A 24,129-nucleotide genomic window follows, 5' to 3' on the forward strand; every position below is an offset into this window, starting at 1 on the left:
AGAAACCTCGAAAAAATCGATGTAGAAAAAAGAACCACCTCCTTTTTGACAGTCGGTTAAAAACCGATGACCTTGAAATATTTACGGAACAATCTTTAAAATATCCCCTTTCTAACAAAAAAAGAATGAATGAAATCGGACTACGCGTTAATGAATTACAACTCAGTATACATTTTAACTTTCATCCCCTCTCCTACGGGAACCATGCTGAATTTCGGGATAAAAAGTATCCTATATTCTTCCTCATAGTATGACCTCAAATCGTACCAAGTTTCATTGGAATCCATTCAGTAGTTTCAGCGTGATGTGCAGCCGTGATACAGACAGACAGACAGACAGACAGACAGACAGACAGACAGACAGACAGACAGATAGACAGACAGACAGACAGATAGACAGACCAAAATGAAAAAAATTACAGTTTTGGGTTCAGTATCGATTATAGAGTGCCCTCGAAAAAAAAATTTCAAATATCTTCAATGTACAGAATTTGACCTGTTACAGTTTTATTATAAGTATTGATAGGTATAATTAAGTGGTAGGTATAAGTATTATATAGTAGGTATAAGTAAAGTGTAATATGATAACCGAGAAGTAGCTATAGTTGAGTCGTTATGAACGTGCGAACTGAGTCATAAATCATTAATCGTAGAATTATGAGAATGCAGCAGAAGTCGTTATCGATAAAGGGATGCCGTTCGGACACAGGTAGCTAGGGTATGTGGTAGGGTAGGTAGGGTAGCTAGGTATCGACAAATCTTTTTTCTACTGTTACATACAGCACCAGAGCATCCGGTTCCAGTTCCATAAGGCCTGTAAGTGCGAGCGAGAGGTTAAAAATGATTTATGACTCAGTTCGCGAGTTTATAATGGCTCAACTATAGCGTATGGGATGTGAAAGGCTGAAGACAGAAATAGCTGGCAGCTAATGCTAGTTTCAAGAGAAGAGTGAATAGGCATCTTTTAGGCAACCATGCTCCAAATTAGATCTCATCATTGCTTTCCTCAAGGCATGACTGTTCTCAAGCGCAGGCCTATTTACTGGTGAAGACGCAGAATTGTCATCAAATAAAACTAAAAAAACCGGCCAAGTACGAATCAGACTCGCGCACTGAGGGTTCTGTACTACAATCGTATTTTATAGACATTTGAAACGATAAATCAAAAATTACTTACTAGATCTCGTTCAAACCAATATGTACCTACATCATATATTTTTTTGTTTTATCATTCTCTTATTTTAGAAGTTACGAGGGGGGGGGGACATTTTACAACTTTGGAAGAGTCTCTCGCGCAAAGGCCTATCCATAGATACACCCCACACGTATGGGTTTGATGAAAAAAAAAATTGAGTTTCAGTTCTAAGTATGGGGAACTCCCAAAATTTATTGTTTTTTTTTTCTTTTTGTGTGAAAATCTTAATGCGGTTGACAGAATACATCTACTTACCAAGTTTTAACAGTATAGCTCTTGTAGTTTCGGAAAAAAGTGGCTGTGACATACGGATGTACAGACAGACAGACACGACGAATCTATAAGGGTTCCGTTTTTTGCCATTTGGCTACGGAACCCTAAAAATCAGCCAAGTGTGAGTCTGACTCGCACACGAAGGGTTCCGTACCATCCGTACAAGAAATAACACTTTAATTTTTATTTTTTTATTTTCATGGCGGCCACTTTAAAAATTTAATTATTTGTAGTTACAGCGGCAAATACACATTCTTTTAAAATTCCAACTCTTTACCTTTACGGTTCACGAGATACAGCCAGTCAGCTGACAGACAGCGGAGTCCTACACTGGAATTCATAGTTAATATTGGGGCTTCTTTTGGGGACCATTCAGATGACGTGTGGTGTGTCATATTCAACCTTTATGCAATGCATAGAGGTTGACTATGACACAACACAAAATATGTCACACGAATGGTCCTCTAAAGGAGCCCCTATCTTGACTTAGAATTCTAGTGTTAGTATAGAGTCACAATTACGCAGATTCTGTTGTCTTTCTCTAAACTAAATTTAGAGTAAACAAGGAACCCTTATAGTTTCGCCATGTCCGTCCGTCCGTCTGTCTGTCCGTCCGTCCGTCCATCCGTCCTCGGTTTATCTCAGAGACTATTAGTGCTAGAAATCTGTAATTTGGCATGGGTATAAATATTAATCACGCCGACAAAGTGGTGAAATAAAATTTTGATAAATATTTTTTCTTAGGGTAGCTCCCCTACATGTAAAGTGGGGATGAACTTTTTTTTTCTCGTCTACCCCTTAGTGTGGGGTATCGTTGAATAGGTCTTTTATTTAATTACTAGATCCGTTTGTAAAATATGATGTTTTTTTTTATTAGAGTCACGTGTTCCCCCCCCTACTACATGGTAGTATATAGGAACGTGAAAAAATTCACAGCAGTAAGTAGTATATATAATCAATTTTAAAGGAAAACTATCATGGCTAAGTAGGATTCACAGGTTAAGGAGTTACATCTGTTTTTCGAGGATTGTGACTACGGAACCCTACACTGCGCGTGGCCCGCCACGCACTTGGCCGGTTTTTCTTTTTAATATTGCTAAAACACACAACATAAATAATGCACGCTACAAATTTAAACAATGGGCTCGTGACCTCGTGACCGAAAGCTAAAGTCACGAGGTTTGACAACTCTTAATTAAATTAAAAACTGTCAAACTGTGTCTGTCCTTTTCATATTACATTAGTAAGAACAGTATGCGAATACTCTAAAATTTAGTTGTACTCAGAATCAGTACCATTGGCAACCTTCGTATACCTACGGAACCCGAAAAAGTATTGAGTTCTTTTAATTACTTACCTCCTGTGACCTCACACATAGCATCAATTGGCGAGGAGTCGGATGGTACCAGACCGGTATCTCTCTCCACAGCTGGAGTACCAGCTAATCTCAGCACCAATGAGAACAGCCTTTGATCCCATCGAAATGGCTCCCTGGTTAGCTCTGAACCAGGGATTGGGCAGTTCATTGGAAGGTTGAACTAGGAAAAAAAGAAAGAAAAATTATATTACATAAAATAAAGGTAAAAAACAAGTCAAGTGCGAGTCGGACTCACACAAGAACAGTTACAAGAAATAAGACTTATTTTTTGTACGTATGTACACCGATGTTTTCGAGGTTTCTGAACCGATTTGCAATTTTTTTTATCAATAGAGTAAGTTGCCGTGGTGGTCCCATAAAAATACCTGGATCCAACTCTTTAATCCTGTTGCTACAGGGTTACTGCACGCCTAAGTTATCAAGATTCAGAAAGTGTTCATAGTGAATTAATATTGTAGGTTAAGTCCGGCTCCTCAACCCTGATGATGTAGGGTACAGCACTCCTAGACTATAGTGATTCAGGAACTGCGGATGACGCAATATTATTTTTGGTGCCAAGCATAGACTACACCATTGAACTTGGGATCCTAACTCCTCAATACTGGTGCTGCAAGGTACTGAACTCCTAAGCCGTGGGGATTCGGGAATTTCTGATGGTGAATTGATATTTTAGGTATCAAGCATCAGCTTCGTGATTACATTTCAAATCTGAACTCAAACTTGATGATGAAGGGTACACCACTCCTAAACCATAGAGATTCAGGAACTGTTTGTTCCTGGTGAAATAATATTGTACATGCCAAGCATTTCGTTTATTAATGCTCGCCCGACTTCATACATACATACTTACAAGTGTAGAAACAAAAAAATGTTTTTTACTTTGTAGTGGTTTTTGGTTGGAAAGTCTGTTTTTAATATATATATTTTTATTTAATTTTTTCATGACATTTGTTTTTATAACAGCAATATAAATAATACACATTCTATGAAAATTTTGACTCTCTTAAGACCTTTTGAACTTTTTGACCTCTTTTGACCTATTAAGGCTGGCTTTACCTATTAATCCAACACACCTAATTTCTCCTTTCCCCAAATATTACCTGGTGGAGATTGCTTTAAGCAATAAAGCCGCCTTTGCATACAATTGTTTTAATTTATAGTTTCTTGTTTTGTCTTGGTTTTTTCTTGTTTTGTTTGCAATAAAATCTTCTAGAAGTCTGCCAAGAAGTCCGACAGACAGACAGATGGACGGACAGCAAAGACTTAGTAATAGGATCTCATAGGAGGCTTAATAATGGGACCCCATTGGCACCCTTTGGGTACGGAACCATAAAAAATTTACGATACAGGGTGTACTAATAAGAAAGATCAATTTAAATAACTCTGAATGAGTAGTTAAAAAATTTACTAGGGAATATTAGGTAAATATGTTTTAACTAATATGAAAAATTTTACTTATTGGCCTTATTCCAATACCTATAATTTACCTAAAGTAATTTTGAGATTTATTTGTAGTTTCCACAAAAATCCTACTTAACACATATCCAAATGGGATGTAAGATAAGATACGGCTGATGAGTGGAGTACATGTTACATGTAACTAGTTTGTTTATCTAGTTAACAGTTAAAAAATAGAGGTAAAGTGTGTTAGTTTGGATGTAGCGGGTAATCTCCAGAACTAGAATGATCTGATTCCGAAAACTATATTTTATTGATAGTAACTAGTACTACCTACTTTATCCCAGCACACTGAATGATAAATAGTGACAAGTCGCAGGAAAAAGCAACATAGTTGTATATATTTCGCAAAATAAGTAGGTACACATAATCCATACTTCTATACTATTATAAATGCAAAAGTGTGTGTCTGTCTGCTACCTTTTCACGGCCCATCCGTTCAAACAATTTTGACGAAATTTGGCACAGACATAGCTTGCATCCCGGGGAAGGACATAGGGTACTTTTATTCTGGAAAATCAAATAGTCCTCACAGGATTTTTTAAAACCTAAATCCACGTGGACGAACTCGCGGGGATCATGAATTTAGTCGAAATTTTATTTAAGTAATTATAATTTACTTAAGTTACTTAACTATTTTTTGTGTGGTTCAAATGAAAAACTTTCTATTTTACAATTATCAGTTTCATAATATTAAAGAGTATGTACCTACTCACTTAATTATTTATTAGAGTAGATTTTATTTTTATTTATCCTACAAATAAAATGATTTCTTTTTATGGACATACTAACATGAAAAAATTACTAATACTTAAAATATCTAAATATATAAAAGGAAAAGGTGACTGACTGACTGACTGACTGACTGACTGATCTATCAACGCACAGCTCAAACCACTGGACTTTGACATGCAGATAGCTATTATGACGTAGGCATCCGCTATGAAAGGATTTTTGAAAATTCAGCCCCTAAGGGGGTGAAATAGAGGGTTGAAATTTCTGTAGTCCACGCGGACAAAGTCGCGAGCATAAGCTAGTCATGAATAAAAAGAAAATTGAGCACAAAATAATATAATCAAGAATAAATAGAACTAAAACTTAAGTACTATTTTAATCATTCCAATAAGAATTTATAATTAATATTGTTTCATATAAATACTATCAAGGTACCTAAGTAATTATACAGAATGATCTGGGAGCCCACTGTGTTACTATCCCAAAAAAACTACTATAATGGGAAGGGGCCACAACCCACAGCAAGGAGAAATATAATGCAGAGAATGTAATAAGTAATATTTAGTAGTATCTGTTAAAAAAGAGAAGGTAGGTACCACACCAAGTTATAACTTATAAAATACTTACTTCCTCCTGGATACCAGCATTACTGGACAATTTTCCTCCGTCAGTAATCACCACTATAACCGATGGTTCAAGGTAAAATGGGCATCTCCCTTGTCCATAAGTGTCTATGCCGGTTTGCATGCGATTAATATTGAGCACATCAAATGCATGCTTTAAAGCAGCACCCATTGTTGTCAATCCAAGGCACTGCAGGTTCTTCAATTCATTGATAAAAGTTGCTAAATTCTCTTTCCAACCAGCCTGCAAAAACCATAATGAAAATATCACACAACATAAATGTACTAATTATAATGTCATGTGTATATTATAATAGCTGTTCCACTAATTTAATAAATGTATTAACATTATCAAACGAAATGAAACTACAATCGCATTCCTGTGCACTCATCCTCAATTCATATTTCCCCCCAATTCGCCATTTCATTATGTACGTCCCTCGACCAATGAGCGCGCGACGAGAGCGCAGTCGCGACTCGCGAGCGATATCGCGAAGGCAGCGGTTCGTCCTGTTTACGTCGTGTATTCTTTCAATGAATTTTTACTTTTAACGTATGTTATGTTATGGATTACAGATTAGTGCATCTTGTAAATACTTCACAGGACCGACTTACACAGCTGCCTATCCAAATACTACGAGTATATCTCCAAAAACGTGTTCAATCTGATATACTAACCTTGATGTTCGCGGGTGGCTCTTCGAAAGTTAGAAGCATATATCTATCGCCTCTGCTTTCAGGAGATCGTTGCCGAACCTACGAAATAATATCAATAAATTCCACACACTTAACACGCGATAAACAAATCGATCACAAAACGAGGCGGTTTGAGGAGTCGATGACACTGCACGTACCTTTACGAACGTTTCCACAGCGCCCTTGGCTACATCGAGCAACGTTGGGCGTCCGCCCAAATAAGCTCTTTGGTTCATAGAAGCTGATGTATCTATTAAAAAGACTATAATAGTCATCTTGAAAAATTTCCTAAATATCCTTATAAATACATTAAAATATGCGCACGCTATTATGAACAAGAACAAAAATGGCTGCTACATTGTACGCAGACTCGCAAGAATGCGACCGTCCGACAGCCGCTTCGACGAGCAGCTGAACAAGCTACGCCACGAAGACTCCAAAGTACCACGTGACCTAATCATATGTTCGGTTATTCTCGGCTAGTTCTCGGCGTCCAATAGAAAAACGCTCGGCAAAGATCGTAGGTAGCGATAATATTGCTACATAAAGGAACCCGATGTCCCTAAAAATAAATATACATAAACTCAATAATAATGATTATTAAGCTGCTAGTACAAGGTATGACACCAATTAAAACATAATCTTGTTTTGCACTAACTTATGAAATAATCGAAGTGCGAGTTGTGCTGTTTAGGAATTAGTTTTAAAGTCACATAATATTTTTTTTAAATAACTAACTATATACGATTAGTTATAATATTAATCAATGGCATATAATATTATGATCAATAATAATATTATATTATTTGATGTTTAAATTATTAATAAAATATAGGTACAATATATTATAAAGAATACTCTGGGTCCAATTAGTTACTTACTTCTCCTATGTCCATAGTTTTTGTTTATTTTTACCTAGGTACATGATTAAACTTTTTACTATAGGTATTTATATATTTTTATGCACACTTCAGAATGTCTTGCTACGGTACTGCATCAAACATAGATAGGTACTTTGTTAATTATGCTTACCTACATGATTAAGTCATCATCGTTTGTCACCATATTCTATCGCATCGCTTTTGGGAAAAAATATTTTATAGTAACACTGATACCAAAGTGATGACGACATATTAAAATATTATATGAGTTTTAGGAATAATTCTTCTTTTAACTTGATAATCAAGAATATAATTATTTTTTTTGTATTTACTTACAAAAGAAACATTAAACAGGTGCATCTAAAGTCTTATGCACCTAATTTGCAATACTACTACGCAATGCATGTTTGATAAACAATGCCGCAGGGCAATGCGCGGGAGATTTAAAAAGTACCTACTAATAATTAGAACAGCTATTATTCAGGATAAAGGTAATCACGAGTAAGAACGATACTTATTCTGGTGAAAAATAAAAAAAGATTCATAATTTTTTAAACCTTACCAAACTTTAGAATCGTTGATATCTAGGACGTCAGATCCATCTAATCATGCATGAAGAGGTTAGCCCTAGAACTTATGTTTATAGTTTAGTCTGAAACTCAATCTGGATTATGAAAGGATGGATTAGTTTAGTTTATTTTCATCACCTTTTTAGCGTGCCGTACCTCAAAGGTTACTCTCAAAAGGAACTCTTATAGGATCACGTCTTCACCGTCTGTCTGTCTGTCAAGATACCCGTCCACGGTCCAGGGAATCAAAACCTATATAGGGTACCTACCTATATACTTACCGTTTGCAAATAGCAATGCCTTAATAGCACAAGTAAAGGGAAAAATCCAAAAACGAAGAATTTGTGGTTACCTACATCACAAATATTTTTTTTCAAAAGTGTTGTCTTGTACACGACGGTACGGACTACGGAACCCCTTCAGTGCGAGTCCGACTCGCACTTGAACGTGGTTTTTTATTTTACTCAAGCAGGTAGGTATTTATATTGTTCTGATTAATTATTTGGAGCTGAATTAATTTGGAATTAATTTGGAAAAAACTATGAGGTGAAACCATTACGTTCGGACTACCTACTAAAAATCGTAATGCTTTTCAGGGATCCGCGCCCGAAGGGTGCTAACGGGACCCTATGACTAAGCCTCCTGCTCTGCTGTTAGTCTGTCCGTCCGTCCATCTGTCTGTCAGCGGGCTGTATTCCGTGAACCGTATCACATCGGCGTAAATTTTAATAGGAAGGTACTAACAGAGTTTAGAGCCTCAATAGCTCAACCGGTATAGGAGTGGACTGAAAACCGAGAGGTCGACGGTTCAAACCCCGCCCGTTGCACTATTGTCGTACCTACTCCTAGCACAAGCCTGACGCTTAATTGGAGAGGAAAGGGGATTATTAGTCATTTAACATGACTAATATTCTTTTGTTGAAATTTTCACAAAATGTGTAATTCAAAATAGCCACCATGAAATTTTTTTTATTTACCTAAACTGGTTTTCCTTGTACGGTGGTACGGCACCGATCGTGTGCGAGTCTAACTCGCACTTGGCTGTTTTTAGGGTTCCGTACCTCAAAAGGAAAAACGGAACCCTTATAGGATCACTTGGTTGTCTGTCTGTCTGTCTGTCAAGAAACCTACAGGGTACTTCCTGTTGACCTAGAATCATGAAATTTGGCAGGTAGGTAGACCTTATAGCTGACATTTGGGGAAAAATCAGATAACCGTGAATTTAGGGTTAGATCACACAAAAAAAAATTAAATTGTGGTCATGAACTAATAATTAGTATTTTCAACTTTCGAAGTGAGTGACTATATCAAGTGGGGTATCATATGAAAGGTCTTTACCTGTACATTCTAAAACAGATTTTTATTTATTTTTATGCATCATAGTTTTTGAATTATCGTGCAAAATGTCGAAAAAATACGACTGTAGTACGGAACCCTCATTGCGCGAGCCTGACTCGCACTTGGCCGGTTTTTTTAAATTATAGAGTCTCGATGCTCTATTTCACTTTAGCTTTTTCCCATTGAAGAAATCCATAATGATATTAAAAATATGTGGTTGTATGTTTATACTTTATCTGTTCCCTTTTCACGGCCGGCCCATCTATAAAACCGATTTTAATTAAACTTAGTACAGAGATAGTTTGCACGCTGGAGGAGTATTTAATAATCTACTTTTTGTTCCGAAAAATCGAAGAGAAAAGGATTTTTGAAAACCTAAATCTAGACGGATGAAATCGTAGGCATCAACTCATTGTTATGATTTTAAAATTATCTTCAGACAAATGTCCTACATCGTTTTTCTATGTGCGACACGACATCGACAGTGTAGAGTGCTATACAAGTATCCTGTAAGTAATCAAATTCTAGAAAGTCGATTATCAATACTAATTACTAAAAAGAAGTATCTACCTACCTACCTAGAATATGTAAATCCACGTCTTACCTACAGTTAACCTCGAGATAAGTAAAATTTATTTTAGTGCTTAGCTATAAATATTAAAATACTTTGCATTACAGCTATACTATCTACTGAAGGTACCTAATCATCAATTAATGATGACCACTAACCACTAAGCTTATGATCGAACATCCCTGTTGCACACACCTTGCATTGCTGTTGCATTTACGCGCATGTCTAATCGCATGCGCTGTGGGTTAAACCTACCTACAAGCCCTTATTCATTATTATTAATGAAATACCTATAAACAAAAATAGAAAATATAAATTATAACTTATGATACGGATTGACATGGAATATGGAATACATCAATACTAACTAGTCCGCAACAGGTCGAGATAGCAATCGGGGTATAAGGCGGAGAGACGCCCCACACGTCGTCCGCGCTCGCCCGCACTGGCTTAGCGCGGGGGCTATGCGGGTGTGCGGGGCGTTCCTCCACCGATTGCCATCTCGACCTGTCGCGCACTATAAGTAGGTATAGTTACCTAAATTCATTTCATATAATTAGGGTTCCGTACCTCAAAGGAAAAAACGGAACCCTTATAGGATCACTTTGTTGTCTGTCTGTCTGTCTGTCTGTCGGTCTGTCAAGAAAACTACAGGGTACTTCCCGTTGACCTAGAATCATGAAATTTGGCAGGTAGGTAGGTCTTATAGCAGAAATTAGGGGAAAAATCTGAAAACCGTGAATTTGTGGTTACATCACACAAAAAAATTAAATTGTGGTCATTAATTTAAAACAAGTATTTTCAATTTTCGAAGTAATAGATAACCACCTATATCGAGTGGGATATCATAATAGGAAAGGGCTTAACCTGTGCATTCTAAAACAGATTTTTATTTATTTTTATGAATCATAGTTTTTGAATTATCGTGCAAAATGTGAAAAAATACGACTGTAGAACGGAACCCTCGTTGCGCGAGCGTGACTCGCACTTGTCCGGTTTTTATTATGGTAAGTTACCTAGTTAGGTATGTAAATTAATTTTATAGTCCATAATTGATAATTTTAATTAGGTATCTTTTCGGGATATTTCGCAATTTTACTTTATATAATATAATAGGAAAAGCTGCCCGACTGCCTGACTGATCTACCGAAGCACAGCTCAAACTTGCTGTGGTGTGCTACTGTGACATAAACATCCGCTAAAAAAGGATTATTGTAAATTCAACATCTAAGGGAGTAAAATAGCGGTTTGAAATTTGTGTAGTCCACGCGGATTTCAGGTACCTATACTACTATCTGGTTTATTATGCATTTGACTTGTGTACCGTACCTGTTGTGGATCCTTGAACGAATGTGTGTTTCAGTGGACTAGGCATAGTAATCTTAAAATTACAGAGTGATCTTTGCTTATTGCTCATAATTTTCTTAGTTTGACTGTGTCATTCTTATCCTATTATTATATTAAGTACCTATATTATTTATATTTATTTTTTAATCAAGTAATAAAGATACGGGAATAATAATAAACGCTTATAAATTTACCCTTGATTTGAGTAAAAATTTTTGTACTGGCAATCGAATATGCCAGTGGCCTCGCGGCGAACGTTTCAGAACCAAAGAGTATATATATAATCAAAACTGTCGAGTTGTTGCTGCAGGGATGTTACAACTGCCAAAAAGTATCGATATAATTTTAAATGTATTAATATCGATTTCAATTTATAATTAACAAAAAATACCGATATATCGTTACCATTTTGAAGAATATAGATGAGTGACATAACATTGCATGCTAATAGGCAGAATTTGGCGTTTTCGACACCTTCATATTTCATGTAGATACTTCGAACTATTTCAAATTGATGAATTATTTCAATTTAAAAAATGTTGATTTATCGGAAACAAAAAATCGATACATTGATATTTTTTCAAGGACTATAGAATGTCAAGTGTCAACTGTCACTGGAACCACGGAACAGTCAACTGCAGTCAACGTCAAATAAATAGGGCGCCGGTTGGGTTCCGGTTTGTGATTAAATTTTTCGTCGGTGATTAACATTGAAATTTGAAACAGGGGATTGATAATATTAAAGGAAGAATTTATATAATTTTCCAGTTATAAACTTATAACAATAAAAATTGGTCTTGATTATAATTGTACATCTAAACATAATAACACTACATAAAAATGGAAGACGACTTGGAAATTTTGGAAAAAGCGCTTTCAAATCTCGATGCTACAGAATCAAAAGAAGAGAAAAGTGATTTCGAAGGCCTTTATAAGAACTGGGGAAAAACAGGGAGTCAAGAAGAACGGAGAGCTCAGTTATTGGAGACCCAAAAAGGGTAATATATTACCTAGTTTAAATTTTGTAAACGAGATAGATTTCCGTCATACCTAGTTCACAGCAAAGTTTTAATGTTCTATTAACTTTAAACCTATGCTGTTAAAAAGTTAATGGAATTCAATTCAAGAGATAGATTTCCGTCATACTTAGTTCACAGCAAAGTTTTAATGTTCTATTAACTTTGAACCTATGCTGTTAAAAAGTTAATGGAATTCAATTCAATGGACATTTAACACAAGCTGTCTAGTGTAGATACTGAAAAGTATCTACTACACAACATGGCACAAGCCTTATATTAACACACAGGCTGATGCGTTACCTTTGCGTTACACTAACTATAGGTACGGTGGTACTGATTCTGAGCGTAAATAAAATTCAGAGCATTCGCATCTCTTTCCTACCAATGTAAGAAGAAAAGGACAGACAAACCTAATTTAATTTAGAACTGTCAAACCTTTACTTTACCTGCCTGTCACAAGCCTATTGTTTAAATTTGTAGCACTCACTAAAATTTAGTCTTGAATTTAACATTCATGTTTCACCCTTTTTAGCAATACAAAAACTAGATTGTGATCGTGACTTCGTGGGTTTCGACAGCGTGGGTTTAGGTTTTTAAAAATCCCATGGGAACTCTTTGATTGTACGAAATAAAAAGTAGCCTATGTCCTTCCCCAGGATCCAAGCTATCTCTGTATCAAATTTTGTCAAAATTGGTTGAATGGATAGGCTGTGAAAGGTTAGCATACAGCATTTATCATATTATTATTGATAATAAGATGCAGGTACTCTAAATTTAAAAACAAGAGAATCGACACCAGGTCTCATTAGTTAGTAACTAATCCACAGTGCACTACTAGCAGCCTACTTTTCATAAGGTAGTTTTTACTAAATAGGCAAGTGGCAGAAATATAACTTGCACTACTATTAAATAATAATATATTTAAGTTTATGGAGAAGACTTATATCCTTACCATGTCTATTCCATTTGCCACAGCCATATAAACCATGTCTAATGTATAATTTTTGTGACCATTGCAGTAACCGAAATAGCAAAATAGATAGATTCCGTGGTATTCTTGAACTTGTTAATGCTGTTGAAGACAACAGTAAACTATTCAAACCATACAAAAAGGTAAGTTCATGGTGTTATTATTCCAGCTATATTTTGTACACACAACATTTTGTACACAAATCTCAATGCTCTTAGTCTGGCAATCTGCACTTCGCGACCGTGGTGGATATGGCCAAACCCTTCTCATTCTGAGAGGAGACCCGTACTCAGAAGTGAGCCGGTGATGACTCTTAGCCTAGCAAGACTATTTTAACCAAAAATAGAATAGTATCAGAACAAATCTGTGAAAATTTGGCAGAGCTGCTGAATCCACATGTATATAGTTTCCCAGAATCATTACTATTCAGTGCTACAGATTCCAAACTAATAAAATGAACAGGTCTAAAGTATTCTGTCTATATATTTTCAATTAATTTGTGTAAATCTGGATGAGTATGAATAACAATTACCTGTGACAGTTCATCAACAAAACGTCGGCGCTTCGATGTCACTGGCAGGCGTCCAATGTTAGACATTTGATGTTAGATAGCCCTAAGGTTACTAGTTTTCTTTGATTTCATGTCACCATAGCTTAATATTTGACGTAATCATCAATTCACTCCATTTCACTCCGTATGGCTAACTGCTGTACACAATCTCTAAAACTAAATTGACATCTAAATCTGATGCTGTCCTTTCTCCCAGGGAGCATTATAAAAGGAATAGCAATATATTTTGACCTGTCATTTCGCTTAAGTTTAAAGATTATGTTCCACTATATCTCACATTTCTTTAACTTTTTCAGGTTCCCTATAGACCAAACATATATGTCGCTGGCTTCCATAAAACGTGCCTCACCTACAGTAATGTATTGATGTTGTCAGAATGGATGATTGAGAAGCCTAGTGATTTTGCACAGAATTGGTATGTGGTGCCCTGTCCAAAGGGTGTGAGGGTTCTTGTTGTTGCCAATAATGTAAGTTGAAACTGTATTTTTGTAGATTGATCTTTAAATAACATTAAATCTGTTGATGTTTTTCTGTAGTCTGCAGATTCAAATGAGCTGGTGAACAATAATGGTGTAATTGCACAAAATTAAATTTTAGATCAGGAGCAAAACACAGGATGTAAGGTGTAGAAACATTACTGTACTTGTACCGTTTTGATTGAAATCATGAACTTTAAACTCAGTTTTAGTTCAGTTTTAGGTTAGATTTGTATTATAGTGATCAGTCATGAAGTTTTAGGCTTAAGTTTAGGCTATTTTGCTTGAAAATAAGTTCAGATTTGTATGCATATAGTATGCGAATAAGTATTTTTATTAGAAACAAAATTATATTGTTTTGGGCACCAGCTCCTCAAATGCTTACTTGAATGGTCTTGACGACCTCCCTGGCGCAGTGGTAAGCGCTGTGGTCTTATTAGCGGAAGGTCCTGGGTTCGATTCCAGGCGGGGATTTGGAATTTTATAATTTCTAAATTTCTGGTCTGGTCTGGTGGGAGGCTTCGGCCGTGGCTAGTTACCACCCTACCAGCAAAGCCGTGCCGCCAAGCGGTTTAGCGTTCCGGTACGATGCCGTGTAGAAACCAAAGGGGCATGGGTTTATTAAAAACTGCCATACTCCTTCCAGGTTAGCCCGCTTTCATCTTAGACAGCATCGTCACTTACCACCAGGTGAGATTGCAGTCAAGGGCTAACTTGTATCTGACCAAAAAAAAAAAAAGTAATTTTTTTTTAAATTCAGATACAAGTTAGCCCTTGACTGCAATCTCACCTGGTGAAATGAAATGAAATGAAATGAAATCATTTAATTTTGCTAAATGTGAGTAGTAAATGATCGTACATATATAGATGGTCCCTTTTACATTTGCCGGTGCCTTTTACATTTTGGTGGTAAGTGATGATGCAGTCTAAGATAGAAGGAGGGCTAACCTGGAAGCTAGCCTATGCTATTCTTCAGGTCAAACTATATCCACGCAAAAAATTTCGTTGATCCGTTTCTCCGTTGCAGCATGATTGAGGGATAAACCATCAAACACTTTCTCATTATACTCAGATCCAATATTGTATGTTCCAGGGCAACACAAAATTCTACACAAAGTATGGCCATTTCAAATTTGATCGCTACACAGGCTTGCCAGGAGGCAACCCTTACAATTTTTACCGTAAAAATTGTTGTGTACTAGATTGCTTCTATCATGAGCAATCCAACACTTTGCACCTCTTGGATCTGCTTGCTTGGAATAATCAACCCATGACAGATGGAGAGGTAAGTAAATAAGTATTACATAAAATGTATTAATTTGATAGCAACCACTGCTGTTCTTTTTTCACACAAGTTGAAAGAAAGAGATGGTATGAACAAACTAAAAATAGTTTACTTTAATTTGAATTGAAAGTTAAAGCTTTGGTCACATTGAGGCGAATTCATTCACATTAAAATATATTCAGTCGCTAATGTTAGTATGCGTATCGCCGAGAACAAGTTATCTCGTTGAAGCAATCGTCCTGATTGAATTAGTTCTCGCATCCCACGTACAATAAGAGAATTTGAGCCACATATACATAATATTGAGGCCAATTCTTGCACAATCTCTAAACTAATCTGATAGATCTAAATGTATTAGTATTCCTATCATAATGCTCCCTGCCGACAAGGATAGCACTAGATTTAGACCTGTCAATTAAGTTTATGTTAGAGACTATCACATCGATTCTCTTGTACACAATCTGTAAACTAAATTAACAAGTCCATTCTAAATAATATCTGTCCCGGCTGTACTCACGTGTTTAGTCGACGTTAGCCTGACTAGTTTCGAACCCATCCGGGGTCCTTTTTCAAGAGAGTATTTTTTGAGGGGAGGGAGTTTTGACTGCGGGCCGCGCGTGCCGCTGCCGTAGAGCCCGTTGTACGTTGTGAGTACAGCCGGGACAGATATTATTTAGAATGGAAATCACTCACGGTAGTTTAAACGCTAAATTAACAGGTCTAAATCTAGTGCTATCCTTTTCTGCTTTTTAGTATGAAAAGGATAGCAATAGATTTAGACGTGCCATTTTAGTTTAGTTTAGAGATTGTGTACAACGGAATTAGCCACTGTACAACAGAATTAGCCACAGTATCAACGTTTATTGTAGACTGAATTTCGCCAATACTGGATGAAGACTCAGCTGGAGGATTTTCCTGACACAAAAACGATCAGCAAGAAAAACAAAGTTATAATTAAAATTCTTCCCATGATGCCCTGCACGACACATTATATTAGCTAGTAAGTATTATGCATTAATCAAGCTTACATTAGGAATTAGGGACAAAGGGGAATATTTAGAGTGGTAAAATATTAATATTAATATTTCATCATCACTTCCCATCAGGTGTGATTGTGGTCAAGCGTATACCTATAATGAAAACAAAAAAAAATTGCTTGGTGTATTATTTGCACTAATATGGCTTCCCCTAACAGTTTAATGTCCCTAGATTTTCCCATGTCTTCAGCGAAATAAACATTATTATTAGTGTTATCAGTAGGTAATGCTGCTCGCAAACTAATCCTACCGAGCTGCTAGAAATTTTTAGTCTAAAAACAGTAGCTTTAATACCTGAGAAAGAAAACCAGAAGAGTTCGAATTTTTAAAAACTTTTCACCAGACGAATTTGCTAGGATGGTGGTGTTAAATAACTATTTTTTTACGCTTCTCTTATTTATTTCTGTATATTAATGTAAAATAAACAATGTTAAAATAATTAACGATTTTATTTTAAGATTGTAATTGAAAGTTTAGTGATAATATTAACTAGAAGTTTTTCTAAAAAACATTCCAATCCACAATCAAGTCAAAATTGGGATATTATTATGAACAATCTATACTTCTATACTAATATTATAAAGAGGTAATGGGGCCGATTCTCTTGTACACAATCTCTAAACTAAACTAAATTAACAGTTCTAAATCTAGTGCTATCCTAGTGCTAGTTTTCCGCAAGCAATCCTATGAAAGGGATAGCACTAGATTTAGACGTGCCATTTTAGTTTAGTTTAGAGATTGTGCACAACGGAATTAGCCACATAGTTGTTAAGTTTGTTTGTAGGGGGTAATCTCTGGAATTACTGAACCGATTTTGAAAATCCTTTCACCAATAGAAAGCTATATTATTCCTGAGTGACATAGGCTATATTAGATACTCGCGGGCGAAGCCGCGGGGATCAGCTAGTTATTATATATGACTGTTAAATGACATGTTGCATCACAAAGAAATATTCAGGATATAATCAGGATATTATTTTGATTGCGGGTTTGGAAAGGGATTGGAACGTTTTCAGAAAATAATGTCCAAGTGTTAACATTTTATCTCAGATAGGTATTGCATTGTATATAAGTCCCGCAAATTGCTATTGTGCTGGAACCATGTCTCAATAACATCGAAATGACGTTATTTTGATGTCAGCCGTCTCAACGCGCATTAGCAATTTGTGGGACTTACGTAATTACGGGATTTTTAAATACAGCTAAAGTTTTACTCAACTACTTTTATTACTCCATAATGGTTATAAAGGTTTGGTTATTTTCACAGTTTGTTAAGCACATACCCACTCTTTGAGAACAATGTTCCGCCGCTGGACGGCTTATTGTTCTACCACAAGAGGGCGCACTACGTGGCGGGTGAGACGCCGCTAGTGGGCTGGCTGTTCCCTTACATGGTACCTGAGGTGCTTGGTGAAGGTTAGTCCATACTTTACTTCATTACTAGATGATGGTCTGAGAAAAATGTTCCGCCGCTGGACGGTTTATTGTTTTACCACAAGAGGGCGCACTACGTGACGGGAGAGACGCCGCTAGTGGGCTGGCTGTTCCCATATATGTTACCTGAGGTGCTTGGTGAAGGTTAGTCTATACTTTATTTATTACTCAATGACAGCTTGAGAACACGATGTTGCCGCTCGACAGCTTGTTGTTCTACTACAAGCTATTTTTACAAGCTGCACCTCGTTTTTGCTTTCATTTTCATGTCATACTAGTTTTGACTACTTCATAGAACATGGTTTTTGTTTAAAACATCCCTTCTAGCATCCAATCTAATTTCTTTATTACAGATATCACAATGCATCCCGGATACATCGCAGAGAAACCGGCTGATTATGTGAATCAAGCAGACTTTATACAGAAGTTCGAGGCCAAGTTTGCCAAGAAAAACAAACGTCGGAGCTCCAGTGCCATGGAAACGGATAGCACTAAAGGCAGCACCAAAGACCTAACACAAATGGGGAAGAGTGAGAAGAATAAAGCTGTAGAAACAAATGACAAAAACGCTGCGGCAAAGACAGACGAAATAAATGAGAATAAGACTATGGAAACAGATAACAGTAACAGTGGTGAGAAGAGAGAGGAGAAGGAGGATAAAGTTATAGAGATAGATAACAAAGAAGGCGAGCAGAAAAGCAGGGAAGAAAAGAAGAGTAAGGTATATACATCATATATTTAATACATAATCCGTACTAATATTATAAATGCGAAAATGTAGGTATCTGTCTATCTCCTAGCTTTTCACAGCGCAGTTTTTGAGTTTCCATGTGATTTTTATTTCATCCCATATACAGATATAGGCTACTTATCCCGGAAGATCGAAAAGTTAGGATTTTTTAAACCTAAATCTACGCGGATCAAGTCGCGGGCAATCCTCTAATCCTAATCCTAATCTATAATATAAAAATGAATCACTAAATGTGTTGCTCATCGCAAATCTCGAGAACAGCTGAACCGATTTCGCTAATTCTTTTTTTATAATATTCCTTGAGGATGGACGAGAAAAATTTAAAAAATTTAAATCGACTGTTAGGCAGAACGAAGTTCGCCAGGGCAGCTGGTAATATTATAAATGTGAAAGTGTGGATGTTTGTATGTTTGGATGTTTGTTACTCAATCACGCAAAAACGGCTGAACGGATTTGGATGAAATTTGGAATGGAGATAGAATATACCCTGGATTAACAGATAGGCTAATTTTTATCCCGGAAAATCAAAGAGTTCCCACGGGAGCAAATTCCACGCGGACGAAGTCGCGGGCATCAGCTAGTGATTCATAATAATTAAATCGATGACATCATTCCCATATTGAGTACTGAACTACAGAATAAAAATACAGCGTGAACTAAACTACAAAATCAATCGAAGACTGAAATATCGTATGCATATTTATTATATATTGCGTACATCTATGTTTCTTGCTTCAATGAATAGTAATATGTTCTACTCGAGTGAATCGGTAACAAGGTCATCGCAAGAGGAACGAGTTATAGCGTGCAAACAATAGGCTACTTGACAATTTTTTTAAGTTGGTCTTAAATGGTTAATATTTGTCCTATTATATCAAAAAAATTAACACTATATTTTTTTGCGCCCTAAAAACCGTAAAACTTTAATTTATAAAAATATTTTTCTTAGACAGGTGAAAACACTGTCGGCCATGTTTGGCCGATAGATTATCTGTGCTCTGACGTCATGCATTTGTAAACAACAGCATAACCACAGAGTACATTATATATACTGAGCATAACCTACCAAAGTTTAATAAACATGACTTCTATACTAGTTTACATGAAAAATATAGTAATTATCGTTATTGCATCATCCGAGAATGTAAAAAACGCATCGATAAAGACCACAGGAAAGTTGTGGATTAGAGTGCCCAGTGAAATAAATATACGTAACACGCAAAGACTTGCTTAAAGGGATCCTATATGACTAACGACTTCAACCCAAATTTATTTTTGCAAAGATCACTTTGCTGTAAGTCTTACTTAATAACTTATTCAATTTATAAAGAGAAAACGATATTTTTTTACGTTTACTATGAGTTTTTAGAAATATATAAAAACTAGCTTATGCTCGTGACTTCGCCCGCGTGGACTTCATAAATTTCAAACCTCCATTTAACCCACTCAGAGGTGGAATTTCAAAAAATCCTTTCCTAGTGGATACCTTCTCTTTACCTACAAAGAACACACTCACCAAATTTCATGTATCTAGGCCCAGCTGTTTAGATGTTTAGGCTGTGCGTTGATATATAAGTTAGTCAGGACTCTAAATTTTATATATATGGATACTACGTTAGTCCCCGCGTGACATAGGAATGACATTTCTTTGTTTACATATTTAGTGACGTCACATCATGGCTGACAGCGTTTTCTGCGTTTCAAATAAAAATAAAAATTGTATTTTTTTAAATTGGATTTATATATCCATCCTGCGTTTTTAATAATTGTTATTGATATATTTCGTTGTTTTAAGCAAAATACTATATAAATAATCATTTATTGGACGAAATTAGATATGAGTCAAGTAGCCTATACTAGCTGATTTTGAGGACTGAACTACTTCAGTGCGTCCGTCGTCGTTCTAGAAGCCCAGATTTTCAGGTCTGTTAGCAAGAACTGGCACGTTTACAGTACTCAAACAAACGTTATTTTAGATTCAGATTCAGATTTATTTATTCATTTTATTATGAAGCATGTTTAAAAAACTGATTATTATTATTTTCTGAATCTCTGTAAATCTAATTTTTAATCCTTTATAAAAAGATAACTTCCATCACTGTTTTTATTGTGATGCATGAAATAGCAAAAAACTTTAGAGTACACTATGTATTTCATAAGTTTGTCTTCTTATTATTCTTCCAGATCCAATTTTTTAAGAAAACATTTATTCTAATAAACATCTATCGGTTAACTGACGGATGGGTTTAAAAAAAACACGCTGTATTTCATAATAGTAGTAATATCAAAACAATAGCTTTCTCTGTCACGCTGATAGGCTTGGCTGTGTGCGAGAGAGACAGAGAGACTTCATGATGCGTATGCCTTGCGACCATAATACCTTGCACTTATTCACAGTTACTATTATAAGCGCAATGTGTGGAATTACAACTCTACTCGAATGGAATAAGGTCGATATTAAGTCTTCTAAAAAAAAACCGGGCTGAATTGAGAACCACCTCCTTTTTTGAAGTCAGTTAAAAACAAAAACCGACCCCAAAAAATATTATTATGGAACTATATTAACTCTTGTATACATAATATAATCGGTAATAAATTAAATTATTTTTCAATTTTTAGTGTTTGTGTAACGAAGTCGGTTTTTATTTTTTTTGTAATAGAATAGAATAGAATAGAATGTTTTTTTATTCATGTAAACTTTTTAAAAGTGCTTATGAATAGTCAGGTTTAATTTACCATAAAAAAAAAAAAATTTTATTTCACAATTTTTAGTGGCCCCATGGAATTATGCTATGACTGGTTAAAAATCTACTGTTTACTAAGCTATTACACTGATCGCGAGCAATTTACTCTTATCCGTTGAGGAGTTCCAGTATCTATCTTCGAAGATGTTCATCAGATCTTCACCAAATTGAAATGGGACCAACTTTGAAGTATACCCTTTCAAACAAAAAAAGAATTTTCAAAATCGGTCCAGGCGTTTTCGAGTAATCGGGGAACATACATTAAAAAAAAAAAGATTCCGACGAATTGAGAACCTCCTCCTTTTTTTGAAGTCTGTTAAAAAATAGTCCAGGATCGGGGAAGTAATTGAAATATATTTTATGTTTTTTTTATTATTACAGAATACGAGTAAGAGCGAAGAGAAGGCAGCAAGGAGCGTGTCAATGGACGCCGATGAAGAGAAAACGGATGCCGCTGAACTAGTGAATAAGTAAACGTTAAAACTATTATTAATATAATGCATACAAAGTAACAATAGAGACGCCATATTTGTTCTATCTGACAACTGTCATTAATATTGATAAGTAGGTATTGTTAGCAAGAAAAGTATTTTGCATAGAAAACATTTTTTTTAATATGAAGAAGAATTTCAAAAATTTAATATGTTGAAGATTTAATCATTTTCGTTCGAGATTAATTCTTTTCTAAATTTTTTTTGCTAACCCTGCCTAAACGTATCATGTTGACCGTTATAACGTCACAATATGGCGGCCACGATTTCCCCTTCTTACTTTGTATGCGTTATACTCTGTTGTTTTTTGTAATAAATTAATATAAGAGCCTTAAAGTTTGTAAACTCTAGAACACCGATCTCACATCCAACGGTCTAGTTCTGTATTCACTATCATCAATCTTTCTTAAATAGTCGCGTATTTGACCACTAAGGTCAACTATTTTTGTACGTGCATATTTTGTAAGAGATAGCTGTTTTGTTGAGCATTGTTGTTGAGATGACATTGATTGACAGAGACAACGCTCTACAAAGTCAAAATCTCATTCTAAAGGTTGATGTACATTATTTTCTGCCGCGTTCTGTACATTGACTTTGTCCAGAATTTACTTAGAGATAAAACGAGACATCTCACATGAAAGCACTGACGTCTTATACAAGTACGTTGGACTAAATCTAAATCTGTCGCGTTTTTAACTTTACTTTAACTTTGCTGTTATAAGACACAGTTAAAAATTTATATTTCTGACAAACCAAAGTCATAGTACGCTTTATAGATCATCTCAGACAAGAACATAATATTATTAAAATTTGAAAGTTCTCATTGGTGCTTATATTTTGTTTTGGTTGGGTAATTTCGATTATCATAATGTGACTATTAGAGCTGCTTTGATAGCCTTGCAGAGTTAGCATTCGTGTTATACACTTATGTTGAGTCATTATACTGTATAGTGGGCTATAAAGCTCTCTTTGTACTATGCGTCACATGGGAGTGTTCGTATAGTACCTAGAACCTAGGTAGGTATACATTCCGAAAAATTTTGTTGATTGGATTTTTTCGGTTAAATTTACCTGTGTGCTAGTGCATATTACTTTGATCTAAAAATAAAAAAATGAAAACTTTTCTGTGATTTTTGTATCGATGTGAAGGTCAACGCAAAATAGGGGGATTACTGTTCGAACATTGCGTTTTCCGCTAGTGAAAATTATTTTTTGCATATGTACCTAATTTTAGTAAGTCATCTGTTGATGTTGATTGTAAGTTAAAGTGGTATGAAACTAAGATAACTACTTACAACCGCAGCATGGTCCGCAGTAAGTTGAACCCATAATCGATAACAATAGGTACCTACTTAGGTACATTTTTTAAAATAAAAAATATAAGTAATTTCAAGATTTCGATGTTTTTTAATTAGGTACCCCCCTCCTCGCTCTCACTTCAATTCTTTAGATCATAATTATTGTATAAAGGAGTGCTTAGACACTCTCACTAAGGTAACTTGTTACGAGTGCCGTCACCTTACCCCGAACCATTACTATAGTACGCGACAGGTCGAGATGGCAATCGGGGTATGAGGCGGGGGACGCCCCGCACATCCGCACGTCACGGGTCCGCGCTATCCCGCACCGCTTAGCCCGGGCTGTGCGGGGCGTCTCCACCTCGATTGCCATCTCGACTCGTCGCGTAGGTACTATAGATACTATCTACTTACAAATATGTCTATGACAACTAGATATACACGATTCACCTTTATCTATACACTAGCTGACCCGCCCCGGCTTCGCTCGGGTGGAGTATTTCGGACTGGGAGTGTCATCGTGAAGCCGTTGCTTGATACCTAAAATATCAATTCACTATCAGAAATTCTAAAATCCCCACGATTTAGGACTTTAGTACTTTGCAGCATCAGGATTGAAGAGTTAGGATCCGATGTTCAATGATGTAGCCTATGCTTGGTACCTAAATTGATTTTGCATCATCCGCAGTTCCTGAAACATTATAGTTTAGGGTGCTGTACCCTACATCCTCAGGGTTGAGGAGTTGGGACTTGAAGTCTGAGAATAAAATCGTTGCTTGGTACCTACAATATGAATTCACTATGAACACTTCCTGAATCTTGATAACTCAGGCGGGCAGTAACCCTGCAGCATCAGGATTAAGGAGTTGAATCCAGAATTTTTTATGTGACCACCACGAAAACTTTTTTTGTTGATTTAAAAAAAAATGCAAATCGGTCCAGAAACCTCGAAAAATCGATGTAGAAAAAAGAACCACCTCCTTTTTGACA

The 24,129-nt window shown here is 35.9% G+C and overlaps 2 protein-coding genes across 3 annotated transcripts in view; one reads left to right on the forward strand and one right to left on the reverse strand.

The window, feature by feature from the left end:
- The window catches only part of IntS6 (integrator complex subunit 6), a 29,713-nt gene extending 22,923 nt beyond the window's left edge, over nt 1–6,790 (reverse strand). For both annotated transcript variants that reach the window (XM_034976502.2, XM_069505928.1), the window contains exons 1-4: nt 6,516–6,790; nt 6,340–6,417; nt 5,666–5,905; nt 2,825–3,005 (exon numbers count right to left, since the gene is read on the reverse strand). In XM_034976502.2, coding sequence (XP_034832393.1) covers nt 2,825–3,005; nt 5,666–5,905; nt 6,340–6,417; nt 6,516–6,632 — 616 coding nt within the window. In that variant the 5' untranslated portion in view covers nt 6,633–6,790. The remainder of the gene's footprint in view (nt 1–2,824; nt 3,006–5,665; nt 5,906–6,339; nt 6,418–6,515) is intronic.
- Nucleotides 6,791–11,696: 4,906 nt separating this feature from the next.
- Snup (snurportin-1) lies at nt 11,697–23,237 on the forward strand. The gene is made up of 8 exons (XM_034976513.2): nt 11,697–12,061; nt 13,102–13,195; nt 13,920–14,090; nt 15,193–15,384; nt 16,254–16,384; nt 17,689–17,837; nt 18,209–18,576; nt 21,732–23,237. The coding sequence occupies exons 1-8, from the start codon at nt 11,904–11,906 to the stop codon at nt 21,822–21,824; spliced, it is 1,356 nt and encodes a 451-aa protein (XP_034832404.1). The 5' UTR covers nt 11,697–11,903; the 3' UTR covers nt 21,825–23,237.
- The last annotated feature ends 892 nt before the right edge of the window (nt 23,238–24,129 follow it).

This window comes from Maniola hyperantus, chromosome 2, assembly GCF_902806685.2.
Source record: "Maniola hyperantus chromosome 2, iAphHyp1.2, whole genome shotgun sequence".
Taxonomy (NCBI): Eukaryota; Metazoa; Arthropoda; class Insecta; order Lepidoptera; family Nymphalidae; genus Maniola; species Maniola hyperantus.